General features: G+C 41.2%; 1 protein-coding gene across 1 annotated transcript; it reads right to left on the bottom strand.

Moving 5' to 3' along the window:
• Positions 1-6,337: 6,337 nt before the first annotated feature.
• LOC109426566 (UPF0489 protein C5orf22 homolog) lies at positions 6,338-15,205 on the bottom strand. The gene is made up of 3 exons (XM_062853624.1): positions 14,824-15,205; positions 13,904-14,752; positions 6,338-7,453 (listed from the first exon to the last, which is right to left on the bottom strand). Exons 2-3 carry the CDS (start codon positions 14,353-14,355, stop codon positions 6,637-6,639), a joined length of 1,269 nt encoding a protein of 422 aa, XP_062709608.1. The 5' UTR covers positions 14,356-14,752; positions 14,824-15,205; the 3' UTR covers positions 6,338-6,636.
• Between the last annotated feature and the right edge of the window lie 7,041 nt (positions 15,206-22,246).

The following is a 22,246-nucleotide window of genomic DNA, read 5'->3' as shown; positions in this document are numbered from 1 at the left end:
CTTCAGCTTTCCATTAGTGCGTTCAGAATCTAAATTCGTGTTCGTAAACACTGCGAAATAACGCTGCATTTATGTTAACAGCCGGCACCGGGCCCAGTGCGCAAAAGTGGCATGATTTACAAAACAACAGATAACTTTTGAAAGAAGAAAAAGACATCTCTAATTTTTTGATATGTTATGTATAAATGCCTCAGCTTTCAATTGATGCAAAAATTTGGAAAATCGGTGGTTGCCCTCATGGTGAAAAAACGTTTTGGTATAAAAATCCAAGATGGCGGCCAAAATCAATATGGCCGACCCAACTTTTTATTATTGTAAATAGTAGCTCTATCTTTCCTCTTTTCAACAACAATTCGTTTTGAGGTGGTTTTTGGAGGAACTTTTGAGTAATAACGGTTTAAGTGAGCCACCATTTGACCAAAATCGAGGGGTCTGCAAAATTACCCATATTGTGCATAAGAATATTTAATAATGACGGTAACTATTGCAACGGCAGACAGGGAGTGTTTATAGGGATGAGCAAATGGAAGTCACAGGGGAGTTTCAGGGGGTCCCAAGGGGTTTCCGCGAGGTACTAGGAGATCTTAGGGGGGATTTTCGAAAGAATTCCAGAGTTTCAGAGGACGTTCGACGAGAGGCGTTACAGGTACGTTTTCGGGGGCTTCCGAGGATCTCACGTGCGTTACATAGGATCCGAATCTTAGAGAGATTCGGAGGCGTTAGGCAGGCGTTTTTGGGGGGTTCAGATGCGAGGGATTTTGGAGGCGTTACGGAGGCGTTTACGGGGGTATCGGTGCGTTACATGGGGTCCGAGGGGGTTTAAGGGGGATGTGAAGAAACAAATGGAGCTGGCCACACGGTTGCTCAATTGCCGGTCTAGCGCGATCTGATTACGGTGGGTGCTGCGTGGACAGATCAAGGGAGGAGATAGAGTACGATGAAAGAAAGAAAGGTAAACAAAAATAGATTTGTGATTCAGCAGAAAGTTAGTGCGGTTTGCGGTTTCTAAATATCAAATAAATTAGTGAAATTGAGCTACAGTTAGAATTATTTGAAGTCGAACAGTGAACGCAGGTGTCAAAGAAGTGCAAGTAAAGTTTAAACGGCTATAAGGTATGATTAACGGTCTAAAAGATGAGCGAAAATTATTCTAAATGTAATTGACAAAAATGTAGGTTATACGAGAAGTAAATCCAATCCTTAACTGCAAAAATTCCATCAAACTAAGTCAAGTGGTTGAATAACTTGAGTAAGTATTACATTGGTAATTTATGAAGGCCCTTCGATCTAAAGTATAAAAATTATATTTAGACTAGTGCTTGGAATCGTGGAGTATCGAGGCAATTGGGAGGCATTTGTTGTAAGAGGGCCGAAGGAAAAACTGTCTTTGTAAGTACAAAACATAATTTGTTTAAGTCTCAAAAAATTTATAAATATTAAAATTGCAGTTTGAGCTGCTGATTACGAGCTGCTACAAAACGTTGGTGCATTCCTTTCCAATTCCGAACAGGGGATTTTGGAGGCATTTCAGGATGTTTCACATCGTTTTCGGCGGGATTCAGAACCGTTACGGAAGCGTTACGGAGCAGTTTTAGGGAGTTTCTGAGCGTCTTCCGTGCGTTACATGAGGTTCGAGAGGGTTTTAGGGCAGAGGTTCCCAAACTTTTTGCTATCGCGGCGCCTTTTGAAATTTTCAAAAATGTCGCGGCGCACCTCTGTTGGTTATCAGTTCAAAAATTTAAATGCAAAATTGTGAAGAATTTTCAATACCATATTTCTTCAAAATCTAAATAAAATTCAGTATCTTGGGTCAAAGTTTTTTTAAGAAAAAAATGCTTAAGTATTTCATAAATAATTATTATGTTTCAATTTGAAACTTTCAAATGTTATGTATATATACATATATTTATCGCACAAGGTAAATAAATATGACAAAAACTTCTACAAATAATACAAGCTTCGATAATGAAAGGTGAACTAAAACAATTTCACAGAATTTTATGAAAATCTTAGATTTCTGCTGGAATTACAAAACTTCCAAGATGGTGGTAGTGTGCAAAAATTCAACAAACTTAGATGCAAAAATATAACTTTCAGGACCAAGCTGATAACGGATCATTCATTACCATGCATTTGATCAATATATCTTGAAGGGCTATCTTTCACATGAGTTTGGGATTTCTTTTGTTTTGAAAACCATGCTGGAATAAACTTTAAAAAGATTTTTGAAATGTTTTCTTTAAATTACAAGCCGTTGATAGAATCAAAATCTTAACTTAAGTATTGGAAATCCAAACCTGTTATAAAATTTTAACGGTCATTTCTTAAAGCTCCGAAAATTCAAAATATTGATTAAAATCAAAATGTTTCAAGAGGATACATACCAGAAATTGCATAAAATATTTGAAGGATGGGATAAATTTTGGAAAAATGCCGTGAATCAACAGCTCAAATTCCAAGTTCCAAAAAAAAATGACATTAAATATTGAATTGATTATAGTGTTGTTACTTTTATTTTGGCTCAAGATCCTGCGACGCACCAGCGAAATGTTCACGGCGCACCAGGGCGCCGCGGCGCACAGTTTGGGAAGCACTGTTTTAAGGGAATGTTTGAGGCATTTCAAGAAGTAGCAGAGGATTTTCAGAGACCCCATTCCAAAGTCCTTTGAAACGCCCCTGAAATGCTATGGCCCCTGATATGGCATGGTACACAAATTACGTAACGCTAAAATCAGTCATTTCAGACCCCCTCCCCCCCTTATGTAACGCTTTTTGTTAGAAAACCCCGAAATTTTTGTATGAATCGTAATGCTACGCTGGACTCCCCCCTCCCCCTAAAGCGTTACGTAATTTGTGTACGATGCCTATGACCCTGACCTGAAATACTTTGAAACTTCCCTAAACTGCTATCATACACTGAAAGGCGGCTTACGGTTGAAATTACTATTTTAAGGGTAAATTTAAATACACAACGCCACTAAATTTGTGCAGACTAAATTTTCGTTTCATTTCAACAGATTAATGTTTTTAATTTTACCATGGGCCTGATTTACAATTGAAAAAAGAAAAAAAACCCTGGCCAAGTTCGCAGGGTTTGACGGTATTGAAATGAAGGTTATTGTAATGTAGTATTCTTTAGCGAATCATATCACCTTTTTAACACTTTAATGCGACTCCAACTGTTCTGCAGATGGAGTATGGCTGATCATATGTTTTGGCATATTCATCAGACATGCTCAATAAACACAGAGGGACCGCCGGGGCTCAATAGATTCTATACCCAAGCAATAGTTCCAAGGCAGTTGGATTTGAGAAGGTTTTAATGATCGTTACAAATCCTAGTAGAAATATTATATGTTTTGTGACAGGCTTTGAAACCTTTTTATTGCCAGTAGACTTGAAAATGCTGTTTGAGCTTTCTTTCCCACATTTTTTGGTTGATTTTGATTAACTACTAAATTTACTATAATTTGAGTAATATACAATAATTAAATATATTTAAATTAGTAATTTTATCAAAACAGATTTGCTTCTTTTAAATATTACAATGATATCCAGTAATATTCTCTTAAATCTAGTGAAATCAACCGAATAGTAGGAAGGAAAGTTGCAGCACTTAATAGTGCTGATAGATTCGAAGCTAACGTGCGAACAATGGATTACTGCACGAATTTATACTGACCTGCTTGCTCTCACACGAGGTTTGACTTTGAGTGGTGTCGACACCGGTCAGACGTCAAATTTTCTTGGAAGTGGGCGGGCCAGCCTAAGTTCGTGCAGTGGACCATACTTAAACGCTTTAATGACGTCAATGCGTTCTACGTGACATTTTGGACAAAAACTGATAGTTTCTAAGCTGGACGTAACTTGTGTATGACTAGGCTGACATTTCTAAGTTACGGAGGGAGAAAATTACTTGGTTTATCTAGGTAGGACCGATAGGAAAAATGAACGGATTGGATCTGTTTTAATAGTTAAGCTATTTTCGTATCTCGTATCATTGGAAGGCGATGACATGTTCAAAACTAGTGTCTATTATTGGCGATGGCGCCAGAGCTGTAGGTGGCTACTAACATAGGTGTTATCGCAGTTTTGGTTGTTGGCTTCAATTGGTATTTGACCGTAATATTTTTTGGAGATAGCATAGACACAGTTGTCAACATAGACAGCATTTTTTGTTATGTTATTTCCAAGAAGTAATAGCAAGGACATAAACATTCCTGGAGCTTCAGGTTCCGCGGGTTAAGATTTATTCTGATAGCTTCATAGACTTCACATGACTGAGGGCGGACATGACTAATACATCTATGGGAGGGAAAATGCAAAATTTTGATTAAAACTACTAAGGCACAATGTAAACACTAGTGTTAAATTGGGCAACATAGCATATTCCGTCTAAACATTGGTCTTTGTAGAGATAGGTAGAGATGAAATTTGAATAACGGGTTCAGCCTTCACAAACAAGCTGTCACGCAGCTCCAACTGAAAACTCATAAAAAAGGAATTATGTACTAGTAAAAAATAAATTTATACCGATTTAGATCGTAACAGGCTGAATACCGCACTATGGCCAAAACTCCGGGCTGGCCAAAACTGAAGCTTCTAACCTACGCTTCCAAAGGTCTCACGTGCGTTACATGGGGTCCAAGTCCAAGTCCAGGCGTTTTTGGGGGTTCAGATGCAAGAGATTTAGAGGAGGGATTTTGGAGGCATTTCAGGAAGTTTCAGAGCATTTTTGGCAAGATTCAGAGGCCTTATGGAGGCGTTTTCGTGGGTTTCGTAGGGTCTCAAATGTGTTGTCCGAGGGGGTTTAAGGGGGATTTCAGAGACTTGACGTTCAAGTCAAGTCAGTTGCTCAACTGAGATGAACGGTGGTGTTTACACGTTCAATTTGCATTCAATTGGGCATTTTCCATTGACTTGAATCAAGTCACTTGCATCGTCTAAATCAGGTACAGTAGACGTTCGGTAACTGCAACATGTTTACGTTTGACTTAGCGAATGAAATTCGATAACTGCAACAACTGACAGACGTCAAAGAACTGTCAGTTGCTGCATAATGCAGCCAAAGTGCATTAGAAAAACATCGCACTTCAACAAAACTGCATACCAAAAACATCGCATCGCTGTTGACATTTCGTTTTAAAGGGTAGTGGTGCGATAACTGCAAAATTGTTGCACTTAGCGGACTTGCAGTTAAAAAGCATTGCAATTAAAGCGTTTGCTCCGAGCGAACGTCTACTGTATAAGGGAGTTAAATGAACTGATGCCCGGACTTAAGTTCGTGGAGTAGCTAGGCTTTTGAGATAGCAACTTTATGGGTTCATTCAAATATTACGTAACGCAAAGTTTGGCCATTTTAGACCCCCTCCCTCCCCACGTAACAACTTGTGTGAAGCGTAACACAGCGCTAGACCCCCTACATCCCCCTTCAGCGTTACGTAATATTTGAACGAACCCTATGTTGACGAAGGAATTCAGCAATATATTAACTCACCCTGCTACAACAAACCATCAGGTAGATCATTCCCTCCCAGAGTGATTTGGCAGCCATTGGTAATCCTTGCGCTGATGGTGGGTACACTTCAATTATCATCATCATTTCAGAGTATTTCCGGTGGGATCCAGAGGCGTTACGGAGGAGTTTTCGGGGGTTTCGGAGCGTCTCAGGTGAGTCACCTAGGATCCGCCTCTCAAACCCCTTGTAACACCTTTTAAAGGCTCCTGAGATCCTCTGAATTTCCCTTAAAGCACCTTGAAACGTCCCTGAAACCCCCTAACTTTTATTGAAATTCCCCTGAGTTTCCCGTAATCCCATAAAAACGCCATCAAAACCTGAAAAACGCCCTTAAAAGGCATCCATAACCCCTGAAATAACCCCCTGAAGCCCCTTTGGAACCCCCTTTTCTGGGCTCTTTGGAATTTTATGGAAACCCCCTTAGCCACACCTCACGGAAGGCCGACATAAGCCCATCTGCCATTCAGGCAGGTTTCTCTTGGCTTCACTTGGGAAGAACCTGATCGACGACGGATAGAACGCTGTCGCTGCCAGCTCACCTGGCGCATGAAAATCTAAGCGTATACTATCTTAGTTTTCAGTTCCATTGCGTTAATCAGTATACCACAATCAGGAACTAACTGGCATCGTTCATGGGGTGCCCGAGGCGCTTGGAAATGGTGCCATGTCGACATGTACAGAGTTGCTTCCGGATGTGTGTGGATTTCTGAAGAGGTTCAGCAGGGTACACTGCTGACCAGAGTGAAGGCGGCCACTCTGAACTTTTACTTTTTGTAAACAAATTCGTGAGGTCATCAACGTCATAAGAAAGAACTGCAGTTATTATTTTGACATCGTTGGTTTGGTGTTTTTTTTATTTGTGGTAATTATTATTCTTAACTGACTTACATAGAGTTAAACGTTAGTTTTTGACTGCTATTTTGCATTTTAACTGGGATTTTAGCGTATGTTTTTATTTTTTATTTTTTTTTAATACGTAAAATGGTACATTGGGGGGAAGTTTCAAAAGCAGGTTGTCCTGTTTCGACCTACAAAAGTAGGCGGTACGATTGGGTTCTACGTGAGAGAAGGAAGGAAACATGGTACATACAAGTAGAGGTTGCCCCTGGGGCCCGTCCTTAAAGCTTAAACTCCTGATCCTTATAGTACAGTATGGGGTCGTCCAGTTCGGTCCGGAGGCACTTTTTAAGCGCGGCCAGAACCAACTCCTGGATCTGTTCCACCTGGTCGGCGGGCGTGTAGTCGTCCTCGCTCGATCGGGACACGGTGATCACGGTTGGCGGTGCCGGAAGCTGCACCAGGAAGCTCTCGAGTTGCTGGACCAGGGATTGGATTTCCTCCCGGGTCGATTCGTGATGCGGAAGATCCGTTACGTCGCAGGTGCATCCGGCGTCGTAGATCATGGACCAGTCGATTTCCTCTTCGGCGTATTCTTTTTTCAGGACCGTGACCAGGTTTGATACTTTCGCTAAAAGGGTTGTGTACTCTTCGCTGATTTCTTGCTGATAATCGACCAGGAAGTGTTTCAAGTTTCCCACCTCCTCCAGGTAGAGGAACATGGATTCCAAAAACTCAAGCTTTTCCTCACGATTTCTGGCGATTTGCTGTAGCCGTTCCAGGTCGTTCTCCGTCGTGTCGGCCAGTTCGGGTGAGATGAAGATTTCCTTCAGTTTTTCGTACAGCCCAACCTTTTCGTAGATCTTCAGGAAAGGATTGTGTGTGCTGAAGTAGTCCAGATCGATGTCCAGGATGTAGCCGCCCCGTAGGTCGTCGTCGTCCGAAACTTTGTACTCTTCAATGGCGCAGACTTGGAGCTGCAGGGATTTTTTGTTTTCCAGCTGGTCTTCCGGTTGGTAGCAACCTTCCGAGACGAAGTATTCTAGCGTGGAATCTGTGCGTATGCTGCCCTCGTGTTCTCCGACGTTGAACTCGAATCTGCGGGTGGAAGGGGGGAAACAAAACGTTCAATTAATGATAAACGAACTGTTTTGTATTTATTGCAAGCTTCTAAGACATTCTGTAGAAATTATGTTTCATCTAGTAGAACCGCAAGAATTTACAGAATAGGTATGCAAATATGCAAGAGTATCTACGATTAATTCCTCATTAAATATACAAATAAAATACTGTGTGAACGCAAAATGTATATTTTTCGAAATAGGTAACTTCTTTATAATTTCACTAGTAGATTCCTTTATCAAAAATGTATTTCGGTTCATGCTGTAATCATGTTGATCGGTTCATTCGTTGGTAAGTGTTATATTGATGTAAAGAGAATTCAAACTAACTAACTACCTAAGTCCTAACTTTTATTGGAGAACAGAATATGTAATGTAAAGCCAAACCGAAATATAATTCATATCACAAAATAACACCACGTTGTTATTCGAGTAGTGACCTTGAATATTGACGCGCACGAAATAGTAGTATCGTACTCAACACTAATTGCTAATGTCGTGTGTGACGCGAAAATAGTAATCCACTATCGTTGTCTATCCCCAGACTGCTAAGTATTAGTTACGACCGGCTGATAAAACATTTGGTCAACAACCCTGCGTACCACAACTCCGCCAGGGTCATCCAGTTCCATTCGGTCGGTCGTTCCTCTAATTTTTACTACCGTCCAATAGGAAAACGGATGTATTCTTCGTTACTGGGTCAGCGTCGACTCCTTTGTATGCGTGTCATCCCAGCTACGCAGTCAACACTCAGCTGTTTGCTGTGATCGTCCAGAACATGCGCAATATTATTTTACACACCCCACTCCACCTACAACCTAAACTATACGCACGTGGAAGGAAGCATATCTAGGCAAGTGGCAGCGATTCGATTGAGATATGCGTGCACGATAAAAAGCGGGCCAAGCTAGAGCTAGAGTATAGTTCGTTGATGTCGTCACGGGCGACCTTCGAAATCATTAACGGGGCGTTGAACCCTAGCTTCGATGTAGTGTTTGTATATACAAACATATCAAATCATATGAGCACGTTGAACGCGGAATTGCTTAGCGCGAGAATTGCCTTTTTGCAATTTTCGTTGTGATGTGCGGTCAGTGATTCTCAACTAAGCTGATGCGTAACGGAAATATTTGAAAGTTAATATCACAAATAAAATTATTTATAATTTGACAAGTAACATTATTTCATTATACTTCTTTCTGACGTATCATCTGAACTGAAAGGTTGGTAGAGAAAACTGATGGCTTCCTTTGGGGTCCCTACCGGAAGAACTTACTGGGCTAGGATACTTATTGAGGGGAATCTCTAAATAAAATTTCTAAAAATTTCTTGAAAAATGTAGTAGGGTGACGAAGAGTATTATCGGCAGGTTTGTTCTCTTCGTCATGGGGGTTTTTTGTGAACCAAATTGCTTGAAATTTGGGCATATAGCTCAGCTTGATTGGGAATGATTTGAGGCCAACACTGGGTTCAACAGGTTTCAAAAAAACCCCCAATGACGAAGAGAACAAAACTGCCGAAAATACGTATGTTCCCCTATTTGAAGGATTTACCTTTTCCTATACAGAATCTATGATTTGTGAAGAGTGAAAAAAATATGGAACAAAAGAAAATCTAAATACAGAATTTTCCGGAATATAATTCCAAGAGAACATTTAGTAGTATTCCTACAAAAAACATGTGAAAGCTTCCCATAGGGAGCTCTTGCAGGAATTTCAAAAGGACATCAGGAAGTTTTCCAGAAGGAACTTGTGGAGGACTCCCAGAATGCACTCCTGTAAGATTTTCACATGTAGCTCTTGAGGGAAAACATTCTGAAATTTTCTAGAAATCTCCAGTCCTGTGGCCGAAATCCAGCGCACAGTTTCTTCGAAGAGAAGACATTTTCTTCCACGGTTCACCAGCAAGAAAATTTTCATTTCTTCGAAGAAATTGTGCATCGAAATTTACCTACTGGAGTAATTTAATAACGAAGTCAAGGATGAATTCAAGAAGGGATTCCTGTAGGGTTTGTGATAAAACGCTCCAGGAGATGAACCAGCCGTAGGCTGAAAATCTTGATAATAAAGATATAAAAGAAAACTTGTAATAAAAAATCTGCAGAAATCTTAGAAGGAATTCTTGTAGTCTCAGAACTGTTTGAAGAACCCCAAAGGAAACTCTCGATGGAGTTAAAAAAATTGAAGGTATCCCAGGAAGTACATCTGGGGAAATAGAAATTTCTTCTCCTGGATGAATCTAAAAAAAAAAAAATCATAAGAAATTTCATTTTCATTACATTTTGTAAATGCTGCAATGCTGGGTAATGAGAACGCAAGTCAGTCTAAAGCCGATGATAAGGAGGGGTAATGGCTGAATAGTCTTTGCTGACAGATCTTTGACGTCTGTCAGTTGTTGCAGTTAACGAATTTCATTCGGTAAGTGAAACGTAAACATGTTGCAGTTAGCGAACATCTACTGTATACATAGTTTAAAATAGTGACTTTATTGGTGACTTTTTAGAAACTGGTACAAAAACAGTTCCTTGCTACCAGACCTACAGATTGGCCAAGAAACTCTGGGAAAATTGGTCCTAGATGTTCCCATTGATTCTCCAAGGATCTCGCCCAAAATAATTCAAAGATTTCGTCAAATACAGTAGACGTTCGATAACTGCAACATTTTTACGTTTCACTCAACGAATGAAATTCGATAACTGCAAAGACGTCAAAGAACTGTCAGTTGCTGCAGAATGCAGCCAATGTGCATTTGAAAACATCGCATTGCAACAAAAGTGCATGCGAAAAACATCGCATCGCTGTTGACATTTCATTTTGACGGATAGCAGTGCGATAACTGCAAAATTGTTGCACTTAACGAACTTGCACTTAAAAAGCATTGCAGTTAAAGCGTTTGCACCGAGCGAACGTCTACTGTACCATTAATGCGATACTGCTATAATCTCTAAAGCAATTTTTTAACGGTTTGAGGCAAGGAGCTGCAAGGAGTACATCAAGAATTTCAATCCTTACATTGAGCACCCTAGATGGTGCTGGAGTTGAATTGAAATATATCTATCCTAGGCGATTTCTAAAAACCTATATCTACTACTGATCATAAACTGCTTACCCCATCTCGTTCATAGACGTCTAGGGATCCTAAGTAACCATTAGACCGTAAAAATGGCATGAAGTCAGCTTTATATTGGAATATATACAGTAGACGTTCGGTAACTGCAACATGCACCGAGCGAACGTCTACTAACAGATACAATAGGAACTATATCCTCTAGTAGAGCAGCTCAAAAACCACTTTTAACGAATTATTAGGCTGATATAGAGGCTTGGAGTAAAAACCTAACCTCATCGAATTCCCATACGATTTGTAAACATTGCCCTCACATTTTTTGTGCGGGCAAAGGTGGCTTTATGGACCGACGCCGAAGGAAAGAAAGAGAAGGAAATAATGGTGACGTCACTGTACAAGCTCCCAGAGGCTTGCAGCGAAAACCTAACCTAAAAGAAATCCCATACGAGTTGTAAACATTACCCTCAAAATTTTTTTGAGGGCAAGGACGGCTATATAGACCGACACCGAAGGAGAAAAAGGGATGGTGATAGTGATGACGTCACTGTGCAAGCTCTCATACGGGCAACTCTAACCTTCCGTACCGAGTATCTGGAGATAAATATGTAAAAAATGAAGACTTTTGTGGAACTTTGATTGTGAAACAATGTAGCTATTCTGAATGGGTCTGTGGCATATGGCATAAGGTCATTTCGCATAAAGACATTTGGCATAATTACCGAAATTCGTTAACTGCAACAACTGACAGACATCAAAGAACTGTCAGCCGCTGCAGAATGCAGCCAATGTGCATTCAGAAAACATCACACTGCAACAAAAGTGCATGCGAAAAACATCGCGTCGCTGTTGACATTTGATTTTGACGGATAGCGTTGCGATAACTGCAAAATTCTTGCAGTTATTAAACTTTCAGTTAAAATGCATTGCAGTTAAACCGTTTGCACCGAGCAGATATCTACTGTATGGGGTTTATCCGATACATATGCTAGAGAGCATAGGCGAAACTACTGGGGGTGCCAGGCGCGTTGCAATTTGTCCACGACAACTGTTGGGTCTCGATGGGATACAACAAAACCGGTGTCATCAGCAAACAGGTAGGGGAACGTCCATAAATTACCTCAACCTTAGGGGGGGGGGGGGGAGGGGGAGGGGGTTTGGTAAAGTGTGACAACCCATACTAAAACTTCAGAGGTCTCATACAAAAAGTGTGGCATAGGGGGGAGGGGGGGTTGAAAATGGGCGATTTTTGCGTGACGTAATTTATGGATGCTCCCTAGTACTGGACGTGGTCGATCACCAAATCCGCTGTGAATATGTTGTACAGGATCGGGCTGAGTACTGCTCTTTGAGGCACACCGAAGGGGATCTGTTTACGGTCCGACACTGCTCCATCGACAGCTATGTGAAACGAACGTTCCTTGAGAAAAGAACGTACAATTTTCATTGTAGACATGGGAAAATTGGTCCTGCATTGGAGAATGGCTTCGTACCAGTGAAGAGAATTGTCAGACAAAAGAGGCACAAAACAAGCAACAAAGAAGACGCGGCGATTACTCTTTATCCCAACTGGTAACAGATAATGACATGAAACGTATGTCGCATTGGGTAGAATGTCGCAACAAATTCAGGTTGCGACATTGTCGTTATTGTTGTGCGATGGCTGAATTTTGATTCACTGCTTCCTACCATACAGAGTCGTACGCCTTTTCCAAGTCAAGGGGGATCATTGACCAATCCAAATGCCTGTGTGGTAGTGGTTTGTGTTCAGATTTCCCGTGTTAATCTATCTGTTAGAACTTTGTAAACATCTTTTATTCTCACGTATATGGATAGGCTTGCAGTAGGTTTCGTGAGACATTTTTTGGACAACTCAATTCCAAACGATTTGCCTTGAGTGAAATGCGAACGAACTTGTTTTACTAGTCTTACCAACTGATGACAAGTAGAATGTCCCTTCTTGAAACCGAATTGCTGGTTCGGGATAATATTGACAATGCTCAGGTGCGCTTCGATGCGAGATAGGATGAACTTTTCTTGCTGTGAGATATGGGGCGATGAATAATGAATGGATGAACTAATGAACATTTGTATGCAGTGCACCCCCTGGCAAAAATCCGTAGTTTCGCCCATGCTAGAGGGTCTTTGAAATTCTAAACTGCTGTATTTGCAGACTAATGACCATATAGAAGAATTCTTTCTTCGGCAAAGTTGATCAAGACATCAAGGGATAGCTCTTGATTATGAGCTTTTTGATTATCCGCTAGATGGCGCTAGTGATTCTTAGAAATTCTAAACTTCTGTATATTAAGAACCAGATCACATAGAATAGTTTCGTCTTCGGCAAAGTTGATCAGTACATCAAGAGCTATCCGATGATGAAATGCAGTAGACGTTTGCTCGGTGCTAACACTTTAACTGCTATACTTTTTAATTGCAAGTCTGCTAACTGCAACAGATTCCCAGTTACCGCACCGCTTTTCGTCAAAATGAAATGTCAACAGCGATGCGATGTTTTTCGCATGCACTTTAGCTACAATGTGATGTTTTTTTCAAAAGCACATTGGCTGCATTCTGCAGCAACTGACAGTTAGGCGACGTTTGTCGAATTGTTATCGAATTTCATTCGGTAAGTGAAACGTAAACATGTTGCAGTTATCGAACGTCTACTGTACCGTGTAAGCACCAAACTTTGCGTTTTTAATAAGGACTAACTCCTTAAAGCAATATTTTCTAAACTCATATGTTTTACGTATGCCAACAGCTAGTCTTCTATGGGAAGAAGTTCACATTATGAACCAGCAATGTTTGAAATTTTTTTGAAAAGTGCGCTAATTTAGGCCTAAAGTGCGCAATGCATGGTGTCTTTACGGTACTAGTACAATGAATAAAATGTTAATATTTAGTTAATTTGGTCGATATTTTACAAAAAATACTCAACGTTTGGACTACAAATTTATATTTTTTACATATACAAAAGTCTACGAGGCTGAAGGGTTTAGTTTACGTGATTCAAATAACGCCCCAGATGATACAACTCTGAGGCTGCGTGTTTCTCAAACTATGGATCGCGGCCCACTTAGTCGCGAGTCGCAACTAAGTGGGCCGCGATCCATAGTTTGAGAAACACGCAGCCTCAGAGTTGTATCATCTGGGGCGTTATTTGAATCACGTAAACTAAACCCTTCAGCCTCGTAGACTTTTGTATATGTAAAACATATAAATTTGTAGACTTGTTTCAGAATCGCTTCCCCAAAAAGTCTACGTTGTTAAGGGATGATCCCTTATTGCAAATAAACTTCCCTTTTACCAAAGTAATTGATAGTTCAGAATTGTAAACACATCTATTTCAAAGCACACTTACTTGCCCTTGGGCATCTGATTGGCCCAGTCCGGTTTGATCCACACGATCCGCTCCACATGCCCGGCGAACACCGTGGGCATCATCCAGTTCTCAATACTGATACTGTCGAGCAGGTCCTCCTTGTTGAACACGTACCCGGCGGGCATATGCTTCGGAATGCACATGTCCGGATGTGAATCGAAGTGAATGATGGTATTGCCCCGCAGCGGCAGATGCCTCGAGCCGATACATCGGTACAGGAACGTTAGAACGTCATGGTGATCTTCCACAATAAAGATCGGGACCTTGGCGAAGGCACGTGCCGAACCGCAGGTCGTTGCCACCGATTGCTGCTGCAGATCGTCCGATGATGATTCTGCCGGAGTCGAAGATGAGGCCTGTGTCACGATTGTCGCTGTGGACGATGTTGCCATTGCGGTGGTCAACCGTCCCTCACTATCTTCATCACTCATTTTTTAGCACAGGATCTTCACAAACTAAACACACAAAATGATTCACACACTGCGTCCCGGCTCACCCAGGAATTACACACCTATTATTCGATCAAACAACAATCTACGCCTCAGACAGACGTCCGAATCCAGGAGAAAACACCGAGCGCCGCTAGTTCGCTCGCCTTCAACGATCTATCTGTCTGCCTATGTGTTGTGTCTCTGTATCTCGCACTCGTAGTGACCGTGTGTGTACGTTTGTTTCCCTTCCCTCCTCAAGGCCTGCTGATGTCTTTGACCTCTGCTGCCAGTATCTGCTGCTTAGCTAAGCCTTCACCGGGGTCGAATTCGGTCTGGCCTTCGTGCGGTGACGGCTGTTTCGCTTGCTGCCCACCGATTCAATCCCGGCTAGCGTAACCTGGAAACGAAAGGATAGAACCTGTAACTCGCGGTATTTCCTAACCAGAACAGGAAGTTCCCCCTACTTACACGCTTCGGTCCGTCCAAACTCGGTTACGACACTGACTTTAGTGTTCTCGGCAGTGATGTCAGATTTTTTCGCGAGTGCTTCCGTAGATGAAAATTGATGAGCGGGGGGGAGAATTTCAGAAACTTTATTCCGTAGATTCAAGTTGAAAATCCGTAGATTTCCCGTAGCTTTCCGTAGGTTTCCGTATAAAAACCGGGTTTTCTGTAGATTTATTCTACGGATCCGTAGTTCCGTAAAATAAGCACAATTCCGTAGATCTACGGAAATTTCCGTAGATCTGGTAACGCTGGTTCTCGGTTCTGACGGGAAGACGACGGCGGCGGCGGCAGATGTGCACACGAATTCTAGCGCGCACTCACTGCTTCTTTGGCTGGATGGACGACGACGACTGACGGTGACGAACGACCGCGACGGAGTCAGCTTGAACGGAAACGGGACAGCACCACTACCGTTACGCTCACGCACACCGGGCTTCGGCTGGAGGCGTCGCTCAGAAATGCCACCACAGAGAGAACTCACACCCACACCCGCGCTCATGAAGGTCTACCGGCGGCGGCCTACACGGAGAAATCAAACTACCTAATTTTTGGGTCGATTTTACTCAAAGCTGAGTATATCGAATAAACTAGTTACCCAAAATTAGGTTGTTTTCCCGCTTTCCCTCACCGATGTTGTCAAAAACAAACAGAGATGCATCTACCCAACGAGGGTCCTTGAGCCCAATAAGCCAATTTTGGGTAAATGCAGGTTTACTCAAATTTGGGTTGAATGAGGGGGGGTCTTGGGTTGAATTTACCTACTCTTAAGTAAATGTTTTTGCTGGAGGTGAAGGCAATTTACCTAGTGTGAGTTTAATCGATTTACTCAAATTTGGCTTATTGGGCCGAACTATGGGGTTGCGTCAAAAGAACTCAATTTTGGGTAGTTTGGCGGTTCCGTGTAGGTTGGCAGTGTTGCTCAATCGCTGTCTTTGTTTCTCAATGTTTGTGCGCTTACGTTATAAGAATAATTTTAAATTCTACTACCTAGTTTATTCAAGTAGGTACAGTAGACGTTCGATAAGTGCAACATGTTTACGTTTCACTTACCGAATGAAATTCGATAACTGCAACAACTGACAGGCGTCAAAGAGCTATCAGTTGCTGCAGAATGCAGCGAAAGTGCATTCGAAAAACATCGCACTGCAACAAAAGTGCATGCGAAAAACATCGCATCGCTGTTGACATTTCATTTTGACGGATAGCGTTGCGTTGCGTTGCGTTGCGTGGTAACTAAAGACGCTATATGCAAAGACACGAAATGTTCCAATTGGAATTCCAAATTTGCTGTCAATGTCATTCCAATCGAGCAGGAGACCTGTCAAACGCGCCTTAAAAGCATTGCTCGACAGCATCATCGTCATGACGCGACAATCATCATCAACAGCAACAATCATCAGATTTTTTGTCTTTAGCATACAGTGTCTTTAGTGGTAACGGAGTAATTCGTAGATTGCATACTGAAACATTTCATTTTGACGGATAGCGGTGCGATAACTGCAAAATTGTTGCACTTAGCGGACTTGCAGTTAAAAAGCATTGCAGTTAAACTGCCCATATTCGCATAGGTGACGTAAACGCCACATAGGTCAAAATCCACTTTTTTAGCTAAACATATCCTACACCATGTATAACATATGCTCCAATTTTAAAAAAAATGTGGTTGTTCTAAAACATGTGAGTATATTGAAAAGAACGTTTTGACGTAACCACCATGTGGTCGCAATACTGACGTCTGCGTACAAGAAAACTAAAATCTCCCCATAAAACGTGATTGAACATAATTTATTGAGATAATTTATTGACATAAACATAATTTATATTTGAGATATCTGATTATTTGATTTCAGATGCCTGAAAATCATTTTCAATATCAACAACTTTCATAGTGAATATTATCAATTATGTTTAATACTTATTATGGATGCAATGTAGATACTGAAACATTTATGATGCTTTGACAACAACATGCGAATAATTTAACAAATTGATACTTGATAGCCTACAACTCGTAATGGTGAGTCTACGCCGATTGAAGTAATCGTTTCCACTGGTCTTAGTCTTGGATCAATCGCTTCCAGTCGCCCTGAGATTTTGGAGCCCCTTAGGGCCGCAAAATGCAATTGAGGGAGACCTAAAAGGCCAACGTGCGCGCGCTACCACGAAGCCAATGGCTCCTTCCTGGTTCTTTGCTAATATGGTATAAGTTTGTCATTTCTCCGGCATACGAGCTACGTAACCAGCCCACCGCAGCCTGCCGTGTTTTATCCGCTTCATTATACACCAGTTAACCGATTTTGTCAGCCTGTTTCGGGGACATATTTTTTGTTCTCCTTAAATATCTAAATAGATTTTCAAGCAGTAGTTTAGTGATGAACATGATTGAATTGGTTAAAGTTTGACCGTAAGTAATGAGAGCAAACAGTTTTTGGGGCTGACAAAATTGGGTTCATACTGTATCGATTTATTTACATATTTGGTACAATTCGTAGTTCATGCAACGCAGCCGTATGCCGTGATCCTGATTAGCAGCGAGTATTGTTCGCAGTTAACGTGCTTACTTTAAATTGCTCTAAAATGGGTGTTTGTCAAATCTCCTAAGTATAGAACCCAAACACCTCATGTATGAACTTTTATATTTTTGTTTATGGATGGTTATCGCTTCTCTATTCTCTATCGCTTCCTCTGAATTACGACGTAAACTCCTCAAACCCCCTTTCAGCTACTTACTAAGTGCTTGAAGCAAACTCATTGAAACCCAAAACGTGAGTTTTTGTGGCACCTCAATGATTAATGGAATAGTAAACTCATGGTTAGCCACGAGTAAAATCATCCCACAGCAAAACTATTATAAGTTTTACGTTTTGTTTCAAAACCATCATTGAAACAATACTACTGAACTGTTGTGGCTTTTCAGTCTAACAAAAGTGAAACGGTCAGAAGTTTGGCATAGCCGTTTTATTCCTGTTAGACTGAGAAAGCCACAACACTTCAACATTTCTTCCCAGTCGTAAATATCCTCCAAAACTTAGATAAATTCAATTCATATCTATCTGATTAGGCGTTGGGTGTATGAGCTTTTGATGTTTACTAATTTAATTGTAAAAACTTGAAATGAAATTAGTTTCGTAACATTTCGTAATTTGTCGAATATGAGAAAAAATAAATGAGGCCCGCGGGTGACACTTAATGTTTCAGTTTATCAAGTAAATCTCAAAAAATTGTAAATATTACTAACCAAGGTATTTCTTAATCAATAGTTACACATGCTTTGATATCCCAATTTCTTGCAGGACATTTTCCCATAATCATTGAAAAACAGCTGGTCCGGTCTGATTTAAAGCCGACCAACTGTGAATCTTACTACGATGCCAACGCTTTATGGTACGCTCCATCGCACTATCAGATAGTTCACATTTTCAGAATGTGACGTGTTAGCTTTTTTTCTAAAACCACGGTTAGTACATCTTCTTACGAGTCGGGACTAATGCTTATCAACAAAGAATGTATTTAACGCACGAATACGGATATTCAGCCGGAGACCCGTGTTCGATTCCCGTTCCGATCGGGAATTTTTTTTGAATCCCTGGGCATGGTGTATCATTGCACTTGCCTCACAATATACAAATGCATGCAATGGCAGCCCAAGTAACACAACTAGCTGAACAACAGTTTATTAAGCTAAAGTTTATTTAAGAGCTGTTTGTTCCACTCTTGTACAGCAAAAATGTTTGTTGGGAGGCAAAGGAAGCCCTTCAATTAATAACTGTGGAAGTGCTCAAAGAACACTAAGTTGAAGCGAGGCAGGCCAAGTCTCAGTGGGGACGTAGAGCCATACAGAAGAAGACGGACATTCCGGAAAAAAAAATCTAACACGTGTTCAGAAAACGGGTAACCGTAATAGCTAACATAACGGTCATAGCAATCTGGTTGTTACGTCAACTTATCCGTGTAACCATTCATCTAAACGACTGAATGGTCGCATAAACTGACGTACACGTTTTAAATATGGAAAAATTACATGAAACATCTTAAAATCATTGCGGCTCACTTTTTGTAGCTGTAATCCACGAAACTGACAGATTATTTCATTCAAATAGTCGGTGCATATGTAAATCCGGAAAAAATCTAAAAAATCGTGTTTTCCCATCAGAGCAGACGTTGGTGGTTACATCGACTATGCGAATATGGGCAGTAAAGCGTTTGCACCGAGCGAACGTCTACTGTACCTAAGATTTCAACTTTTTAAACGTGGTTCAAATTTTACACCAAGATTTGAACTGATTTCAACTTACAGAGTTTTGGAACCACTGGAACGTGTCCGCGCTTAACCAACACAGTCAACCGTCCGTGGCCCGGCGGCGACGGACGAGAGAGAAAACGTCAAACTTCGGTGCGACGGATTGCGTGAGTGCCAGAAAGTGCCGTTCGTCGGCTGTGTTCTCACGTTGCAGAAACATAACGGGATCTCACGTCAAGGCGGAGCGCGCGCACAACCGAGGGGTACGCTTCTAGGATGTTTGTGAATGATTTGACATTTTGAATGGTGTTTGAATTGAACGGTAAAACGCGACAACGCCACAATGACGTCATATTCCTTCTTTTTCTCTCCCTTAGCGTCGGCCCATACAGTAGACGTTCGCTAACTGCAACATGTTTACATTTCACTTAGCGAATGAAATCCGATAACTGCAACAACTGACAGACGTCAAAGAACTGTCAGTTGCTGCATAATGCAGCTCAAGTGCATTAGAAAAACATCGCACTGCAACAAAACTGCATACGAAAAACATCGCATCGCTGTTGACATTTCGTTTTGAAGGATAGCGGTGCGATAACTGCAAAATTGTTGCACTTAGCGGACTTTCAGTTAAAAAGCATTGCAGTTAAAGCGTTTGCACCGAGCGAACGTCTACTGTATTAGACTGGGTCGATTTTTTGGAACAGCTTTTTCGATTCCACAATAGTGATAAACAAATCCATTTAAAAGCTAATTATATAAATGGACAGAACAGGACCTAGGAGGTGGCGTCCTAAAACGTGAATATCGTGAACGTCGTCTCGTAAAGTGGCTCATTCCGTCGTTTCATTGCGTCGTTTCTCCGATCGTGCAGGGTGCCCACATCCCGTGCGCGTTCGCGGCCGCCCATGAAATCGATGACTTACCTGATTCCCTGCTCATTAGAAGACTGTTTTTGCAATTCCGTTTTTCGACATTACTACTACGTGTCCAGCCCACTGAAGTAAGCCGTATTTTGTTCGTTTCAACTAGTGTAGGCAGTGCCTCATCATCAGTTTTCTTTTAAGCTGTTAGTTTATAGGGTCAAATATTTGTCCATAAAAAAACAATGTTCCAGGGGGAGCGACACTAGTTTTGCCAAGCCAAAAAACCTCAAAAAAAGCTGAAAAAAGCCCAAAAAAGTCGCTAAAAGCCGCAAAAGTTTTGCGGGTTTTACCGGGTTTTTTCGACTTTTTTTGGGGTTTTTCGGCTTGGCAAAACTAGTGTCGCTCCCCCCGCAATGTTCAAACATCTTGTTTGACTCGATCGAATTTTCATTAGTGTCAAACTGATTTTGTTTCTTGAGTACTTTCTCCGTCAAATATTTGACCCTACATACTTCAGGCCTTACTCGTGTTTGGGAGTGAGTTAGAAAAAGAAAAAGCTGTCTTCCCGCATAATAAAATACAGTTTGTGTTAATATCCACACAGTATGTCTTCTTTATCTGTTACTGTTACTGTACCTCAAACAGGTGATTTACTGTTGAAACTATGAAACTCGAACCATTCAATCATAAAGAACGGTTTTTGTAACGCATACAAAGCTGTGACAATATGTTATATTGTGCAGAAGTTGTCGAATAATATAGTGATGAAAACTCAGGAGGCATGGTGACAATATAGAATGACCTTTTCTCAAACGGTTTGTGATTTTATTTGTGCAACACACTTTTCGCTTCATGAAAAAATAAAAATAAAAAATAAAAATAAAAACACTACAGAATGTATTGTTAAAGTACGTTGAAATGAGTGATAGCTACCATGATTTGAAATGTGTAAAAATGATAGAGCGTGACATAATTTGTGCACGCACCTTTGGTGAACACTCGGGACGTACCTCCTCGTTTGGCGATCAAAAGCAGAGTTGCACCCTGTCACTGTCAATGGTAAGTAAATCGCTGATTTTGATAGGCCGACTGCGATCCAAGTCAGCGTGCGCTCTATTGAGTCACCGTCATTTTCCTTGTTCCATCAGAACTCACGGTGTGTCTGGTAGAACAAATTTATTACAAAAAAATAGGCATCGCTAATTTTTACCAAATATACTATATTAACAATATAGGTCACTCTTACCATATTTTGGCGACACCTTTTTAGTGAATGTGGCGCCACCAAGCGTCAGAAGAGGTACTACTACACACTAAATGCATGCGCTATCCGAATGACGTTTATTCTGTCGAACTGTCATTGCATGGTGGGGATGCCCATTTCTTCTGAAATAATCGATTAAACATTAATCGATTTTTTTTTTCAACTACTCAAATTAGAACAAATTTTATTCTCTCTTCTTGAACAACTTCTGGCGTATATTATCGTCGCAGCACCAAATTGAAGTCGCGACTCGTGCAACATGCGAAGTTGCAGATGAGAAGTAAATTTGAACCGATAATCGTTCATAACAGACTAAAACACAGACGACCCAAATCGAACTTTCCGTTAGCGAGTTATGAACGCTATTTTCTCCGGAAATTACACAAGAATTTCCTTGTGGGATCCCTTTAAGAATTGCACCCTGGATTTTTTTTTCTCCAAGATTCCTCCTGAAGCTCTTGGGGGATTCCTACTAGAAATTATTCTGGAATTATTTTAGGAACTCCTTTCGGGATTGGTCAGGGAAAGCATTCCAGCGTTCCTCCATCATCCCCCAACATTTTTTTTTGGGATTACATCATTCATTCATTTATTTAGTTAACTGATGATACTAAACTGATGATTCATTTATTTAGTTAACTGATGATAATACTAAATCAACAATTTGCCGCCATAATACTCGATTTGCAGCTGCAGCTCTCCAACGTCGGTCACGCCCAACACTCGCCAGATCACGCTCCACCTGGTCCGCCCATCGTGCTCTCTGCGTACCACGCCTTCTTGTACCAACCGGATAGTTAGCAAACACCAACTTTGCAGGGTTGTTGTCCGACATTCTTGCAACATGCCCTGCCCACCGTATCCTTCCGGCTTTGGCCACTTTCTGGATGCTGGGTTCGCCGTAAAGTGCAGCGAGCTCGTGGTTCATCCTTCTCCGCCACACACTGTTTTCCTGCACACCGCTGAAGATCGTCCTTAGCACCCGTCGCTCGAAAACCCCGAGTGCTTGCAGGT

The sequence above is a fragment of the Aedes albopictus genome, chromosome 2 (genome assembly GCF_035046485.1).
Source record: "Aedes albopictus strain Foshan chromosome 2, AalbF5, whole genome shotgun sequence".
Taxonomy (NCBI): Eukaryota; Metazoa; Arthropoda; class Insecta; order Diptera; family Culicidae; genus Aedes; species Aedes albopictus.
This window is presented reverse-complemented; position numbering and strand designations above follow the sequence as displayed.

Excerpts from the sequence above, each read along its gene's own strand:
- LOC109426566 (XM_062853624.1), bottom strand. The coding sequence starts at position 14,355 with ATGAGTGATGAAGATAGTGAGGGACGGTTGACCACCGCAATGGCAACA. Across the intron at positions 7,454-13,903 it reads AATCAGATGCCCAAGGGCAA|ATTCGAGTTCAACGTCGGAG; the intron begins GTAAGTGTGCTT and ends TTCCACCCGCAG.